The sequence below is a fragment of the Rousettus aegyptiacus genome, unplaced genomic scaffold, assembly GCF_014176215.1.
Source record: "Rousettus aegyptiacus isolate mRouAeg1 unplaced genomic scaffold, mRouAeg1.p scaffold_m13_p_14, whole genome shotgun sequence".
Classification (NCBI taxonomy): domain Eukaryota; kingdom Metazoa; phylum Chordata; class Mammalia; order Chiroptera; family Pteropodidae; genus Rousettus; species Rousettus aegyptiacus.
Window position 1 is genome coordinate 33,881,887 of NW_023416289.1, and position 14,869 is coordinate 33,896,755.

General features: G+C 44.9%; 1 protein-coding gene and 1 pseudogene across 1 annotated transcript; one reads left to right on the top strand and one right to left on the bottom strand.

Annotated features, from left to right (window-relative positions):
* Positions 1 to 6,690: 6,690 nt before the first annotated feature.
* Positions 6,691 to 14,869, top strand: LOC107502290 (zinc finger protein 530-like). Its single transcript, XM_036232201.1, is given in 4 exon segments — positions 6,691 to 6,904; positions 9,889 to 9,973; positions 11,516 to 11,728; positions 11,731 to 14,869. Coding segments are annotated over 4 exon segments (1,221 nt in total). The 5' UTR covers positions 6,691 to 6,871; the 3' UTR covers positions 12,621 to 14,869.
* LOC118611933 lies at positions 10,557 to 10,675 on the bottom strand (annotated as a pseudogene).

Below are 14,869 nucleotides of genomic sequence, written 5' to 3' on the forward strand. Positions count from 1 at the left end.
GTCCCAGCAAGCGATAAAGTGAGGGAATCACAAGGATTACAAATAAATAAAACTACTATGGTGACGAGATATGGTGAGTAAACAGGATCACATGCTAGAGAGTAACCCTGAGGCAGGTTGCGTGTATATCCTGAAGCACAACACCCTTGCACGTAACCATTAAAATACTTTTAATGGATTCATTTTTCAAATGAAATTATCTTGAAGAAACACGGATTCACTTCTGTGAGGGATATGCCAGTATCACTTGGAATAAACTTACGGCATGTGCAAAGATAAACCCACTGATATTTTCTGCTTTAGCCTGTACGGGAGCCCTCTTCTCCCCAGTATTCTAGCAGAAACGCTAAAAAACGAGCTAATCCCGGACTCGGACTCGAACTCGAACCTCAGACATAGACAATTCGGACGCGACGTTCTCATGGGGGAACTAGCGCTCTTCTGCGCAGCGGTCACCGCCGACATTACCCAGAGAGCAACGAGCGGCCGGCCGCCAGGACTACAAGTCCCAGAACACTTCGGAATGCCGGCTCCCAGAAGGGAGTATTCAGAGGACGGCGCTCCAGGACCCCCTGTTCCGCTAGTCCACGCAGCCTCTGCCTCTGGCCCAGCCACTGGCCACTGCTAGCCCGGGAAATCTCCTCCAACGCCATTGCCGTCGCAATCTCCCTTAAGAGAGCCAACCTGCGCCTGCGCACATCTTCTGGCAACAAAGTCTCGCAGAGAGTACCGCCGGTCCCAGGCTGCACTACAGGTCCCATAACTCTTTGATCCAACCTTTCATCCTGGTAATTTAACCCTCAGTACCAAATGTATTAAGACTTAGGTGGAAAAGAAGTTTACAGGGAAGCCTCTGAATGCCTGAACTCAAGACACAAACACTTAGATCCAGCACTGGATGGACGCCTGACGATCATTTTATCTATTTGGAACTTCGGTATTCCTACAATACCAAGTACAATCCAGCATGCATCTCTTACGTCGGAGAGAACTGTCAAACGTGCAGTTTAACCTCCAAAATCCGTGCAGGTAGCCAAAGCACAGGATGGAGAAAGAACTTTTTAAAACTCCTTCGTTTTACTACTTAATCCAAGAAATGGTACCCAGGGTCTTGGTATTAAACTGTGACTTGCAGGAAGAGACACCCAAAGGAGGAATTTGGACACTCAAACAACTTTGTTAGACGAAGAAGAATTTATTGCCGGCAGAGAGTGCGGGGCATTCAACAGATCCAAGGCACGATCTCCCCTTGGTTAGATTTATTACAGCTTATGTACTTCTGCAGTGTCCGTGCAAGGGGTGCGTGAATCCTTTGTCTGCGGTTTCACGTGTGCTTCATGACTCAGGATGGGAGAGGGAGCTTCAGGTGGGGGGCTCCGACGGAGGAGGAATTTCCAGACCACCGGCCTTACAGGCTGTTTTGTAGAACCCGCGACCTTGGTGCTATCAGCACCATTATAGGATTCTCGAACAGAGAAACGGGACTCCTAGCCTTTAAGCAGGGAGCAGCACTTATAGATGCTGGCACCTGTTCAGCAGATTCCTATCCAAAGGCTGAGCCCCAATTGTCACATAAAAAGCAGTTTTACACCGTCTTGTTATTCCTACACAGCTAGAGATAAGGAAGAACATTCGTTGGTTGGCAAGCTGTGAATCAACAGATGTGAGCTGGAGAGTCCTTGAGGCGGGGGAGGTAGCTGTAAGAAAACATGTTAGCTGGAGAGCACTGGGCAGAATGGGGGGAGAGAGCAGTTTTAACTGACTGAGTCGGTCATTTCTGTAGACCCGTTCCTTGGATTTTTTCATATGCCTCCTCTCCTCTCTCACTTGTTCATATTCATTTCCAAATAAGCGCTGAGATTATAATTGCCCCTTGTAGTTCTTTGAGTTTTATTTTCATATTTGTTTTAGAAATCTTTCAGTGAAAGTATAAAAGTGAAAAAATTTTAATTTTTGTAAATATGTTATGTGCTAAAATGTTTTTAAGTCCTGAGGTTTGGGGCATGCTTAATAACACTTTGCTCAGGCAAAATTATGAAAATATACTACAACTTTAGCAAAGAGATTAGACATTCCTTATATTTAGATCTAATATTAATTTTCTCTAAGATTAAAGCTGGAAATATACCTCTAATGTTTAAGGAGACTTGCCTATATAAGATAAAAAAGTTGGTGTCTTGAGAAACAATCCCTGTGTTTCTCAAGATTATAACCATTTCGGTTCTGAATCATGGAAATTGAAATACAGCTCAGAGCTGTAATTCCTGTCGTGCTGAAGTGACCGTGCCAGGACGATGGTGACTCAGGAAGGGACTGTCCCGCATGTAGTTTTGTTCCTTCTCAATGTGAAAATGTCCTCCACTTCATCAGCCAATACTGAAACTGAAACATCGGTGCATCTGAAAGAAGGAATTGTCTTCGTAAGAAAGTCTCTCCTAAAATGTTATTGAATTTATTATTTTTTTTAATATTTCATTTTGTATCTCTGTATCTTTACCCATGATCTAAAATACATTTATATGACATCCACAAGGCTCATCCAAAACAGGCTGGTTGTGTGCCTGCACAGAGATTTCTTAATGCCAAATAGTCCGTCCAGCTGTGGTCAGAGAAACCATTGATATTTATCCTTCAGCAGTTTTCAGAATAATGACTTGTTTCCCTCACATCTTCTAGCATTGACTTTGGCAGTTATTTTATACCAAGAAGATTCAGAATGATCTTGGGAAGTTCTGCGCTCGACCTGGAATAAGCTTTTTTGCCCCCAAGACACTCTGCTTTCTTACAGTGAGCAACTGTATTAAGAGTCCATTACCGGGTGCTAGAATTAAGTATTGCTGTAGGGTTGTCCATAATTTCTAGATTTATTCAATGAAACAAGAAATAAAATATGTATGACTTTAAAGTCAAACACTATGTGCATTACTATGATTGTTCCTATCAAATGTAGGTTTTAGACTTCTATTTCAATTTTTTTGGCTTCACATTTGCAGTTATTTTGTCTTGCACAGAAATATTTATTTCCCATTTATATTAATACCTTTTTTTCCAAAGTGTCATACCAATACTTTTTGTAAAATATGCACACAAAGTTTAAGATTTCTTTGCAGGTAGTTTTGCCTTCATATACCTACCTTAGGGATATACGGTCAAAATTCTGTATTTTCAATTCACTTGCAGCATTTATTTTATATACAGAGACCAAGTGGATATTCAATAAATTTTCAAACTTTGAACTTGGTCTTTTTAAAATTTTTGATGTGCTTAATATTGTTTAATAACTATGTGAATGATTGTCCATTCATACAAATAAAACACTATGGCAAGATATTTCTCTTAAAAGTCTAACTTACATTCAGCCCCATTCTATGTGCTGTGCCTCAGTTTTCATTCTACTGTGTACCTGAATAAACTTTAGCATCCTCTACAAAGTTTTGTACCTGGCTTTTCACTTCAGAATGTCTCCAGTTCTGTGGATCAGAGCATAGAGGCCCTCCTGTTGCAGTTTACAGGTGTGGAAAACTGTTGTGCAGATGGGTCATGATGCGTTCATCTGGTTCCCATAGATAGACATCTGAAGCGTGTTTGAGTAGACCTTCCACGATCTGCTTCTGCACCCATAAGCACACCTACGTAATGCCCATTAAAGTGGAGAAAGCATGAGTTAGGCTTTGCACTGGAGGATACTAGGCATGATGGTGACGGTAACATATTTCTTTTTGTTTGTTGAAGTGCCCTTCACATGGCTCCAATTAAAATCAATCTCCCATTGATATTGATGCGATGGCTTCTGCCCAATGGAAAATGGGGATTATCCTAGTCACTCTGATAGGAGTAGGAATCCTTGGAAACTCCTTCCTCTTTTGTCTTCATAACTTCACTTTGCTCACGGGAAACGTGACATCATTCTCAATCAACTGGTCTTAGCCAACTCCTTGGTGCTTTTATCCAGAGGGCTTCCTCATACAATGGCAGCCTTTGGATCATATTACTTCCTGTATGAGACTGGATGCAAACTTCTCTTTTATTTCCAGAGAGTAGCCAGAGAGGTTTGCCTCAACACCAACTCCCTCCTCAGTGTCTACCAGATAATTAAACTTTGCCCCAACTTTTCTAGGTGGATGGAGCTCAGAATCAGATCCCCAAAATGCATTGGGGTCTGCTGTTTCCTGTGCCGGATCGTGCACCTCTTGGTGAATAACTTTGTTCCTATCAATATAACTGGTCCAATGCACACTGAAAACTTTAATGTAAAAATAAATTATGAATACTGTTCCGCACTCGACAGATTAATTAGGTTTGTAGTTGTAGTCATATTCTCCACAACTGACCTTATGTATTTGGGCTTCATGGTCTGGGCCAGGAGCTCCATGGTCCTTTTCCTGCACAGGCACGAGCAGTGAATCCAACACACTCGCACCAACAGCCGATCTCACGAGGCCAGAGCCATGCGTATCATCTTCATCTTCGTCAGCTCCTTTTTCTCCTTTTACTCACTGTCTTCTCTTTTTCACTTGTCTATGTGGACGACTCGATTTGTTATGCCAGGCCAGTGGCTGGTGGACACCTCTTTGTTTTTGTCTTCGTGTTTCCCACCTTTAAGCCCCTTTGTACTCATTTGCAGTGATACTCGTGTCTATCAGTTTTGTGTTACCTGCCTGACAAGAAAAAATTTTTTCTAATTGATTGTGATCATATAACCCTGTTCTCTACATGAAATTTAATCATTTCTTCCAACATCTATCTTTATTTAGGGGACTAATAATGTTCAGGTTCTTGATAGAAATGTATTATTCTGTGTAGAATGGGGTGGTTAGGTTCTGGAAATCACAATCCTATATGAGGCCTAATGTGAACACTATGTATGTGCTTATGGAAGGATTACACTGTTTTAACTTCATCAGTGGAAAAGTTGATGACGTTTTGAAATAGTATGACTAGAAAATTTGGGCAATTTGGATAACACCAGTTTGGATATTAAGTATATACCTTAATATGTAGTGGAATATTTTCTATATTAAAATTTTTTGCATTTTCAAATGCACAACTTACTGGCATTAAGTAAATTTGCAACGTCGTGTATCTATCAACACTATTTCCAAAATTTTTTAGATACCCAAGCATAAATCGTATATTCGTGAGGCATAGACTCATTATTCACACATTACTCCAGCCCCTGGTAATAATATCTAAACTACGTTCTGTCTTTATGTGCTTGCTAATTTTAGATATTTCTTTTAAGTGGAAACATGCACTATTTATCCTTCTGTGTTTGGCTTATGATACTTAATATAATGTTTTCAATGTTCATTCATCTTGTGGCATGTATCAGAATTTTATTGCTCCTTGTGGCTGAATAATATTCCATTGTTTGGACATGACATTTTGTTTATCCATTTATCTGTTAATGAACATTTGCATTGTTTCCACTTTTTGGCTACTGTGATTATATGTCATGTGGACATGGATGTACAAGAATATGAGTGCCTACATTCAGTATTTTTGGAGTATAGACCCAGGAATGGAATTGCTTGATCAGATGACATATTTACATTAAACTTTGAGGATGTGCTATGCTGTTTTTCACACCGTAGCATTTTACTTTCCCATAAGAAATGCACAAAAGTTCCAATTGACAGATCTCAGAGGCTCACAGGTCAAATGGCTGAATGTGAGCACATGAGGGCATGTGGGGGGAATAGAATCAGCCAGAGTCCTTGTCACAGTAGACTTGACACAGAATTGATTCCCTGCACAGGAATCTTTTCTCTCGGCCACTATTACATCATGTCCAGAGGCAGTGTCTGCCTCCACCTTGAGGTGGCACAGAACCCTGCCATCAAGAGACCTCAGTGTCTCAGGCTTAAGGCTCCCTACACTTTTTGCAGTGACCAATCAAAAAATCCTGATCTCAACCAACAGCCCAAAGCCACTTGCTGCCTCTAACTTTCCAGGCATTGGTGACCTTCTAGGATACGACTGAGACTTTCACCTGGGAGGAGTGTGGACATCTGAATCTGGCCTAGAGTACCAGGTACTAGAATGTGATGCTGGGAAATTGTGGGCTCCTTCTCTTGTTGGGTAAGGCCGCACCTCTGTCCCATCTCTTTCTTCTCTGTCCTATCCCTGTGTGGAGTCCTTTTCTCTTGTTCCTGACCCAACATTTTGAAACTCACAAAACGGACTCTAACGTTACAGGCTCCAGGCACTTGAAGAGAAAACGATAAAGTTCATTTGGTGCCAGCTAAGAGTGAATATATGTTGTGTCCGAATGATTCTGTTCAATGATACATCTCTTTGGATTTACTGTCTTCAGGAGCGCCTGAAATAATACTTTTAGACTCCAGGTGACACGCTAGGCTTCAGGGTCTGAAATAATGTCTCTAAACACTTAGGTGATCAGTTGCAGACAACACTCCCTTAATAAAGCGTTGAGTACGACCTCTAAGGAAAGGGCAAATCCCCTCCCCCGCCCTTGGAGGTTAGACACACTTCCCTCAGGGTGCCACTTTTCCCTGGAGGTTCAGGTGAGGGGTCGCTCGTCCCCTGGGACTTTGCAGCTGTGAGAACTACATTACCCTGAATACTCTGCTTCAGGCGCCTATGGAGGCTCAGGAGAGGGTCAATTCCGTGCGTGCGCCTCGCGTTGGGGCGGGACTTCCGGCGTCCTCCGCTTGGCGGTAGGTTTGGCTGGTCTTGGGTTTGTGCTCTGATCACAGGCTGTGGAGCGGGAGCTGGGGGCGGAGGCTGTGCGACTGGGAAGGCGCCGGAGGCGTTGTCCCCGCTGCTCAGAGGCGGGTCTGAGGCACTGGGTCGCGGTGACTCTGCTGCCAGGTCTCCGTTCGGCTCGCCCGCCGCGCCCACAGCGTCGATGGCAGTGGCCGCTCTGAGGGACCCGGCTCCCGTGAGTGCATTTCCTGGGCCTCACCGCCCTCAGTCCCTCTAACTCTAAAGCCCCACGTGCGGGCGCTGCTCCCGTCCTGCAGCCCAGGTCCCGGCGTCCGGGACCGTGAGGCGCTGGTGGACGACATCCGGGGTGACAGGGTGGGAGAGGGTCACAGGCGGAGCGGCAAGCCTTGTGAAGATGTCGAGGTACGATCGAGTCGGGAGTATTCCGGAACCCTGAAGTACGCCTGTGTGTTCAGGGAACAGGGAACATGAAGCAGAGTGCCCCTGGGTGACCGGCTGTTATTTATAGGACGCTGTGATCCATAGGAAGTTGTGAATAGAAAAGACCACGCCTGAGTTAGGCTTTTAAACGTTTTCCAAAAGCTGTTCAGAGGAACAGACTAGAAGGGGAACAGTTACAGGAGGCAGAGGGGATTTAAGCTTTGTTGGAGGTGACCCATCTGATAGGAGTCAGCCCTGAGGACTTAAGACCCAGAGATAACACAGTCAATCCGGGGTCACCCGGCTCCAGAACTGAGCAGAAGGATAGGGACACCTGGGTTCAGCCAGTTGAATCCTGCCATGGTCACCTGTCTCTCGGAACTTCCCTCTTCACAGAGGCTGTTACAAGTACAAAAGCACTTATGAACTCTACAAAGATGAGTGGAGGGTGTTCTAGAACCTCACTGGGCCTCATCCCACTCATGAATGATCCCAGGGATTGTGGTAGGACTCATCACCTACCACTCTTGCAGCCCTTGGGGCTGGGGACCCTGAACAAATCCTAAGCCCAGGGTCCTCAGACCAGGCTGGAGGTTATATGGAGTGGTTCCCATTGCTAGCAACCGGTCGGGTGAGGTCTGAAGACAGGTTGCCCCAGGTAGAGGTACCAGTATGTTTAGACTCTTGATGGTGTGACGAAACTGTTTTAAGGGAACCTCAAGGCTCCTTTCTTTGCCATAGGAACAGACAGCATGGGGGCAGGAATCAGGTCTGGGATGGCTCCCAGAGAAGCTGGGTATCTGTTCTAGAGATGATGGAAACAGTGGCAGGTTTTGGAGCAGAGGAGGGAGGTGATGTGATCAAGTCATCATAAGGCTCTCTGTGGCCGCAGCATGGAGAAGAGACCAAGGGAGTACGAAGGTGGTAGGAAGACCAAGGAAGAAGCTACTGCCATAGTCCAGGTGAGTGATGGTGATGAGGACCAGTGCAGTGGCCTTGGAGGTAGTAGAAGTATTTGGATTCCGGATCAGTTTTTTCAGTAGATCTCTGATTTTCTGATTTTGAAGGGGAGAAAGAAAAGGGAAGTCGGGGATTACTGCAAAGATTTTGGGTTTAAGAGTTCAAAGGATGAAAATTCCATCAATCAGGATGTGGAAATTGGTAGTAGGATTCATTTCATTCAGGATATTAGGATTTTTGTTGTGGTTAGGTTGTGTTTGAGTAGAGGTATTAAGTGAGCAGCAGGACCATAGATCTGGGACTCTAGGGAGGGGTGGACATCTGCAAAAGGTGGTGGATAGGATGTGGACCAGGATAGATGTGTACGTCTTAGTCAGCTTAGGCGGCTAAAACAAAATACCTTTATTTCTTACAGTTCTGGAGACTGGGAAGTCCAGATCAAACAGCTGGCAGATTCCATTCCTGGTGAGGAACTCTTCCTGTCTTGCAGATAGCTGTATCCTCACATGGCCTTGGTACAAGTGAGTGGAGAGACCAAGAGACCTTTATCTTTCTCTTAAGTGTGCCAATCCCATCACATGGGTCCCACTCTCATGACCTACTCTAAAACTGATTAATTCCCCCCAACTATCCATCTTTAAATACCATCACATCAGGAGTTAGGTCTTAATGTATGAATTTGGGGAGGACATGTACATTCAGTCTGTAACACTGTGGGTCACATTTAGTAGGGTAATCCTCGTCATAGGGACATTAATAGCAGTCCAGGAAGAGTAGGGTGGAGTCTGCAGACTGGGTCTCATGCTTGGGCACCTAGATGGGGGTTGGGGAAGTTATAGATATCACAAACACCAGTGAAGGAGAGAAGTGGTCATGGGAACAGTGTGGGAGAGGATGATCTGTCAGGTGTCAAGGCTGCTGATTCACCGCTCTGTGGACTCACCAGAATTTTGTCATGATCTTGGTGTGTCTGAGGCGTTTCAGTCAGGTGGGTGGATTAGTTTAGGGCACAAGCAGTCAAGAGGGAGAGTTACTGGATCTGGGGTAGAAAGTGTCTGGGATTGGGTTTTGAGTGAGGGTTAGAAAGAGAGGAAGGCTGTGACTGGAGAGGACATCAAGTGCAGCCCCAGTGGAAGAGGTTGCTGGGTATAGGAGGGTCCTGGGTGAGAGTGAAGCAAGGAGCAGAGTCAGTCAGGGAGACCTGTAGGACATGGGCTGCCAATGGTAGTGTGGACTATTGAGGTCTGGAATAGTACTGGATCCTGTTTGAATTTGCCAAGCACTCTATATGCTGTGTGTGGAATAACAAGGACAGGGAGATGCCTATGGTGCAGGGCAGGGAAGAGGTGGTGACTTTGAGAGAGAGAGGTGGTAGAAAGTAATGCCCACATGGAGAGGGAGTGAGAACTGATGGCCTGAGGGCCCCAGCATTGAGGACATAAGAGTGAAATATGAGCCAACGCCCTTGGTTGTGTCTGAGAGGCATGATCTGAGCAACTGGGAGAATTGCCTGACAAGAGGAAGTGCTTCCCTGGGTGCAGGCCCAGAGCTCTGGTATCATGTTTTCCCACCTGCCTTTTATTGCTGTGGATGGATCAACACAGTGAATGGTCACTGTAATGAGATGAAAACAGAGTGCATGTCAGTGGCACCAGGACCTAATATCTCCCTGAGGTGGGGAAATTGGGAGATGGGTGAGCAGGGGGGTGAGTAAGTGGGTGGATGAACTTGGAGTTTAGGAGAGAAGCTGGTCCTATAGTGAATTGTCCTCATCATGGCTGTGTGACGTTTGAAGATGTGGCCATTTATTTCTCCTAGGAGGAGTGGGGGGTCCTTGATGAGGCTCAGAGGTTCCTGTACCGTGATGTGATGCTGGAGAACTTTGCACTCACAGCATCCCTGGGTAAGGCCTTTATACTCCTCCCAGTGTCCTGATCTGGTCTCTTTCTTTCCCCCTGTCCCAGAGGCTCTGTCCTTTCCACAGGCAGACCAATGGCTCTGCTGGCTTCCCCACTTTCTGGGCTTATGTGCTGTGGGTACCAGCGCTGTCATGTGCACTACCCCAAGCAAAGCACTGCTCTAACAGCCATAACTCCTGTTACTCCAGTGCATGCAGACAAGAGGCTGCGAGTCAGGCGTTTGGCAGTCAGCCTAATGGGTCTCAACTTTCTTTCCCTGTCACTGGCAGAATGACTGTGTCTAGACCCATGGCACTTTGTGCCCCAGATACTTCCCCCTTCTTCTAGCTGACATTTCCTCATGATTGCCTGTATCAGGAATTGCAGGCATTGTTACAGTTACTAATTACATGGTTCATAGACCTTCCTTCCTTCCTTCCTTCCTTCCTTCCTTTTTTCTTTTCTTTTCTTTTCTTTCTTTCTTTCTCTTTCTTTCTTCTTTCTTTCTTTCTTTCTTTCTTTCTTTCTTTCTTTCTTTCTTTCTTTCTTTTCTTTCTTTTCTTTCTTTCTACCTTTTTTTTTTATTAACACCTACAGCACCTGGTATTCCTAGGTGGTCTCTCATCCAAGTACTAACCAGGCCTGACCCTGCTTAGCTTCCGAGATCAGACGAGATCGGGCACATTCAGGGTGGCGTGGCCGTAGACCATAGACCTTTCTTGAAAGACTCACCTTTCAGAGTTTATTGTAATATTATTTTTTTTCCTGTAGTCTGTTTTGTCCTGAATTGCTCTGGACCAGTTTTGACCAACTCACATGTCCTGTCTTTCCTTAAGGACTTAGTTTATCCTGGTTCTTACACAACTGGGAGTGTGGGGAGAGCCCAGGTTGAGTCACAGGGTGGCCAATGCAAGATGTGCCACAGATCTGTATTCATATCATGTGCCTTGTGTACACCAGTGTTTTGGTATAAGTGCCACTGTACACAAATCATTTCTACACTTTTTTTCATATGTTTGGCACTTTTCCGATTTGTCATTTCATCTGTGACATTTCGTCTCTGGCTTTCTCCACCTCTACCTCCATGCATCAGTTGTTCCTCTCCACTGCACAGTCTGAGGTTCTCCCACAGTAGCCCACACATAATGTGAGTGCATATCCTTAATTAGTCCTTGAACACCAGCAACTCAGTTCCAATTGTATTTTCCTGGGCCTGGACACAGCCATCCTTCTGCGTGTCATGGACGTGTCAACAGTTGACAAGGTCCTGCAGAAGAATGTTGGCAGAGGAGTGAGTCATTGATCCTGGCTCTCCACCCTGTGTGGCACACTGTATTTCTGCCCTTTGTCCTGGAAGGCCCCTTTCTAGTCTATGATATCTAGAATCCCAGTACTGCAAAGCAGCCCTCCATTCAAATTGCTGCCTCATCTTGAAAAATAGCTGAGATTTATTCTTTGGTTCGAATGTATGTGAATGACACTTTTGATGGGACTTCCTCCTTCCACCAGAGTTAACAAGCACTTTATCAGCATTTCTCTTCTTTCAGATTGTTGGTATGGAGCCAAGGATGAGGAGACACCTTCTGAGCAGAGGGTTTCTGTAGAACGAGAGTCACAGGCCAGGACTCCAAAGGCATGTCCATCTACTCAGAAGACTCACCCCTGCGAGAAGCGTGTCTCAAGCTTGAAAGACATTTTGCACCTGACTGAGCTCCAAGCAATATATCCTGGGCAGAAGCCACACTTAGGTGGAGTATCCAGAGGCACTGGTTCAGTGAAAACCCTCACCAGTACCAAAAGCATGGCAGTGGAGAGAAAATCTTCAAAATGGGTACAGACAGGGCCTCGTTTGTGACAAGCTGCAGATTCCATGTGTCAGGGAAGCCATTCATCTGCAGGGAGGATGGAAGGGACTTTCTAGCTATCTTGGGCCTTCTCCAGCATCAGGCCACTCCCAATTGTGAGAAGCTGCATAGCACTGAGTGTGGGGAGCCTTTTAATGGTAGAAAAAGTCACGACAAGTGGATCAAAGCAGGAGAGTTTTCAGCCACACACACCCACTTCCCCACCAGAGTCTACACTGGAGAAGGGCACAGTGAGTGTAGCAAAGGTGGGAAAGCCTTCAGCTGCAGATACAGACTTGTTCAGCAGCACCAAACTCACCCTGAAGGAAAGCCTTATGAGTGTGGCGAATGTGGGAAATTCTTTAGCCAGAAAACCCACCTCATTCGACACTGGAGAGTTCATACTGGAGCAAAGCCCTATAAGTGCATTGAATGTGGGAGATCTTTTAGCCAGAAATCTGACCTCATTCAACACCAAAGAATTCACACAGGAGAAAGGCCTTATGAGTGCAGTGAATGCGGGAAATCTTTCATCCAGAAGTCTATCCTCATTAAACACCAGAGAGTTCACACCAATGAAAGGCCTTATAAATGCGGCGAATGTGGAAGGTCGTTTAGTCAAAGTTCCGGCCTGCTTCGACACAAGAGAGCACATACGAGATCAAGGCCCTATAAGTGCACTGAATGTGAGAAATCGTTCAGCTGTAAAACTCACTTCACTCGACACTGGAGAGTTCACACTGGAGAAAGGCCTTATGAGTGCACTGTGTGTGGGAAGTCCTTCAGCGAGAAATCTGTCCTCATTTAACACCAAATGGTCACACTGGAGAAAGGCCTTATGGCTGCAGTGATTGTGGGAAATGCTTTAGCCAGAAATCTGTCCTTATTCAACACCAAAGAGTTCACACCGGAGAAAGGCCTCATGAATGCAGTGAGTGTGGGAAATTCTTTACCCGCAAAACCCACCTCATTTGACACTGGACAGTTCACACTGGAGCAAAGCCTTATGGGTGCGCTGAATGTAGATCTTTTAGCCAGAGCTCTGGCCTCCTTTGACATAGAAGAGCTCACGTGCAGTGAACGTGTGAAATTGTTTAACTACCAATCCGACCTCAGTCAATACCAAAGAGTTCACAGTAGAGAAAGGCCATAGGTATAGAAGGAGTGTGCTCTTTCCTTACTTAGTGTGATAGTATTGGAGGAAAGCCTCTGTGAGGAGCTGTCTGCCTGAATTGACTCTCATCCGGATACCCATCCACAGTCTGTAGATTACCCATAAGTTTCAGTTGTGTGGGAAGCATGTTTTACTTCCCCAGGGGTCCTTGCCAGATTTACGTTACTGACTGTTTCTGTGGCAGAGGACATTTCACTTCTACAACCTGGCAGCTCCACACAACGTCCGTTAGCCACCACCCTAACCAGCTCAAGGAAGTGGACCTCTGTGTTGTCCTATTTGTTGGAGAAAGTCATGTGTGTCCTGAGCCCTTCTCTCTGACGTTAGGGCATGGACCTGACACTATATTGGCCCAGATAACTTTGAGTTCTGGTGGTTGGCAGAGGAGGACTAGCTTTTTCAGGGACATAGTTGGTCTCGGATAGTACTTGTAATGAAGTTTTCCAGCTTCCAAGTCACCAAACCAGAAACTGCCTGTCACACATTGTTCTGGTTTAGGCAACAATAAAGGCATTTTTGTTTCAGCACCTTTAATCTTGGAAACTCTATTCACTGTATGGGTAGTTTGAAAGCACAATAGGACTCTGCCAGCTTGAAAGGGAAACAGCTTTTGTGAGGACCCAAACTGTGCCCCAGAGGGACAGTATTATAGCCAAATAGAGCAGTCTCCAGTGTTGCCCTGGTCGGCATTGTTGCCAACGCCTCCTAGGAAAGACTGCTTTGTGGTCCTAATTTTTTTGCCTGGATACCAGAGGTCTGTGGGTTCAGAGGTAACCTGAGGAAGAGGTAATTGTGGCACCTTCAATGCTTCTGGAGATAATACATATTTTTCTTGCTCACAGGAGATGGCACATAATGCCCAGCATTGGTGATGAGAACCTTAACGCAAGGTTTTGCAGAGGATACACATGCCCCAGATACCCAGAATTCAGTTAGCTAGTGCCACTAGTTCTAAGACTCCACCTGCAGGGAGTACTGAGATTGGTACAGAAACACGGGATTAATAGAGAGTGGAGGAGGGTACAGCAAACTGCATAGAATGTGCCTCTTCTAAAGATGCATTCAAGTTCCGATGACTGCAGGGTGAGCGTGTACAGAAATCTGAAGACTTCCAGGTATATTTATTGTATGTAGCTAAAGTCAAAATATTTCGTCAAAATATTTGGCAGGCAAAGTAATTTTAGGGTTTTGTGCATTCCTGTAGATTGAGCTGTTCTCCTCTAAGCCATTGCTATATAGGCAACAACAGGATGGAGAGGAGAGAGGTCCTATAGTCCAGGGATGTGACTTTTGTGAGCCAGCCAGCATTCCCCTTGACTCAAGTGGAAATAGCCTTCATTCTTTGCCACCAAGGAAAGGCATGAGGAGTGAGATATGGAGCCAAACCTGATTTCTGAAGAGTGTGAGATTTAGATTTTATTGTGAACCATTTTTTTAAAGCTATATTAAGGTATAACTAACATAGAATAAATTGTACATGTTTAAAGTATACAACTTGATAAGTTTTAACGGGTATAAACTCATGAAACCATCACCATTACCATGATAATGAGCACATCTGTCACCTGCATATTTTCCTCGTGCCCTTTTATAATTTCTCCCTGGCCCTCCAGGCAACCACCGATTTATGTTTGTTTACAATTGATTGCATTTTCTAGAAATTTATGTCAGATCATAAAGTGTTTACTCTTTTTCTGGTTTTATTGATGCTGCATAGTTACTGAGATTCATAAATGGTGCCTGTATGAATATTTTCTACTTATTTCTGAGTAGCTTTCTCACGTATCGTCAACTATGTTTATCCATGCATCTGTTTATGGACATTTGGGTTATTTCCAGTGTTAGCAATTGCAAATAAAGCTGATGGGAACATTTGTTTGTAA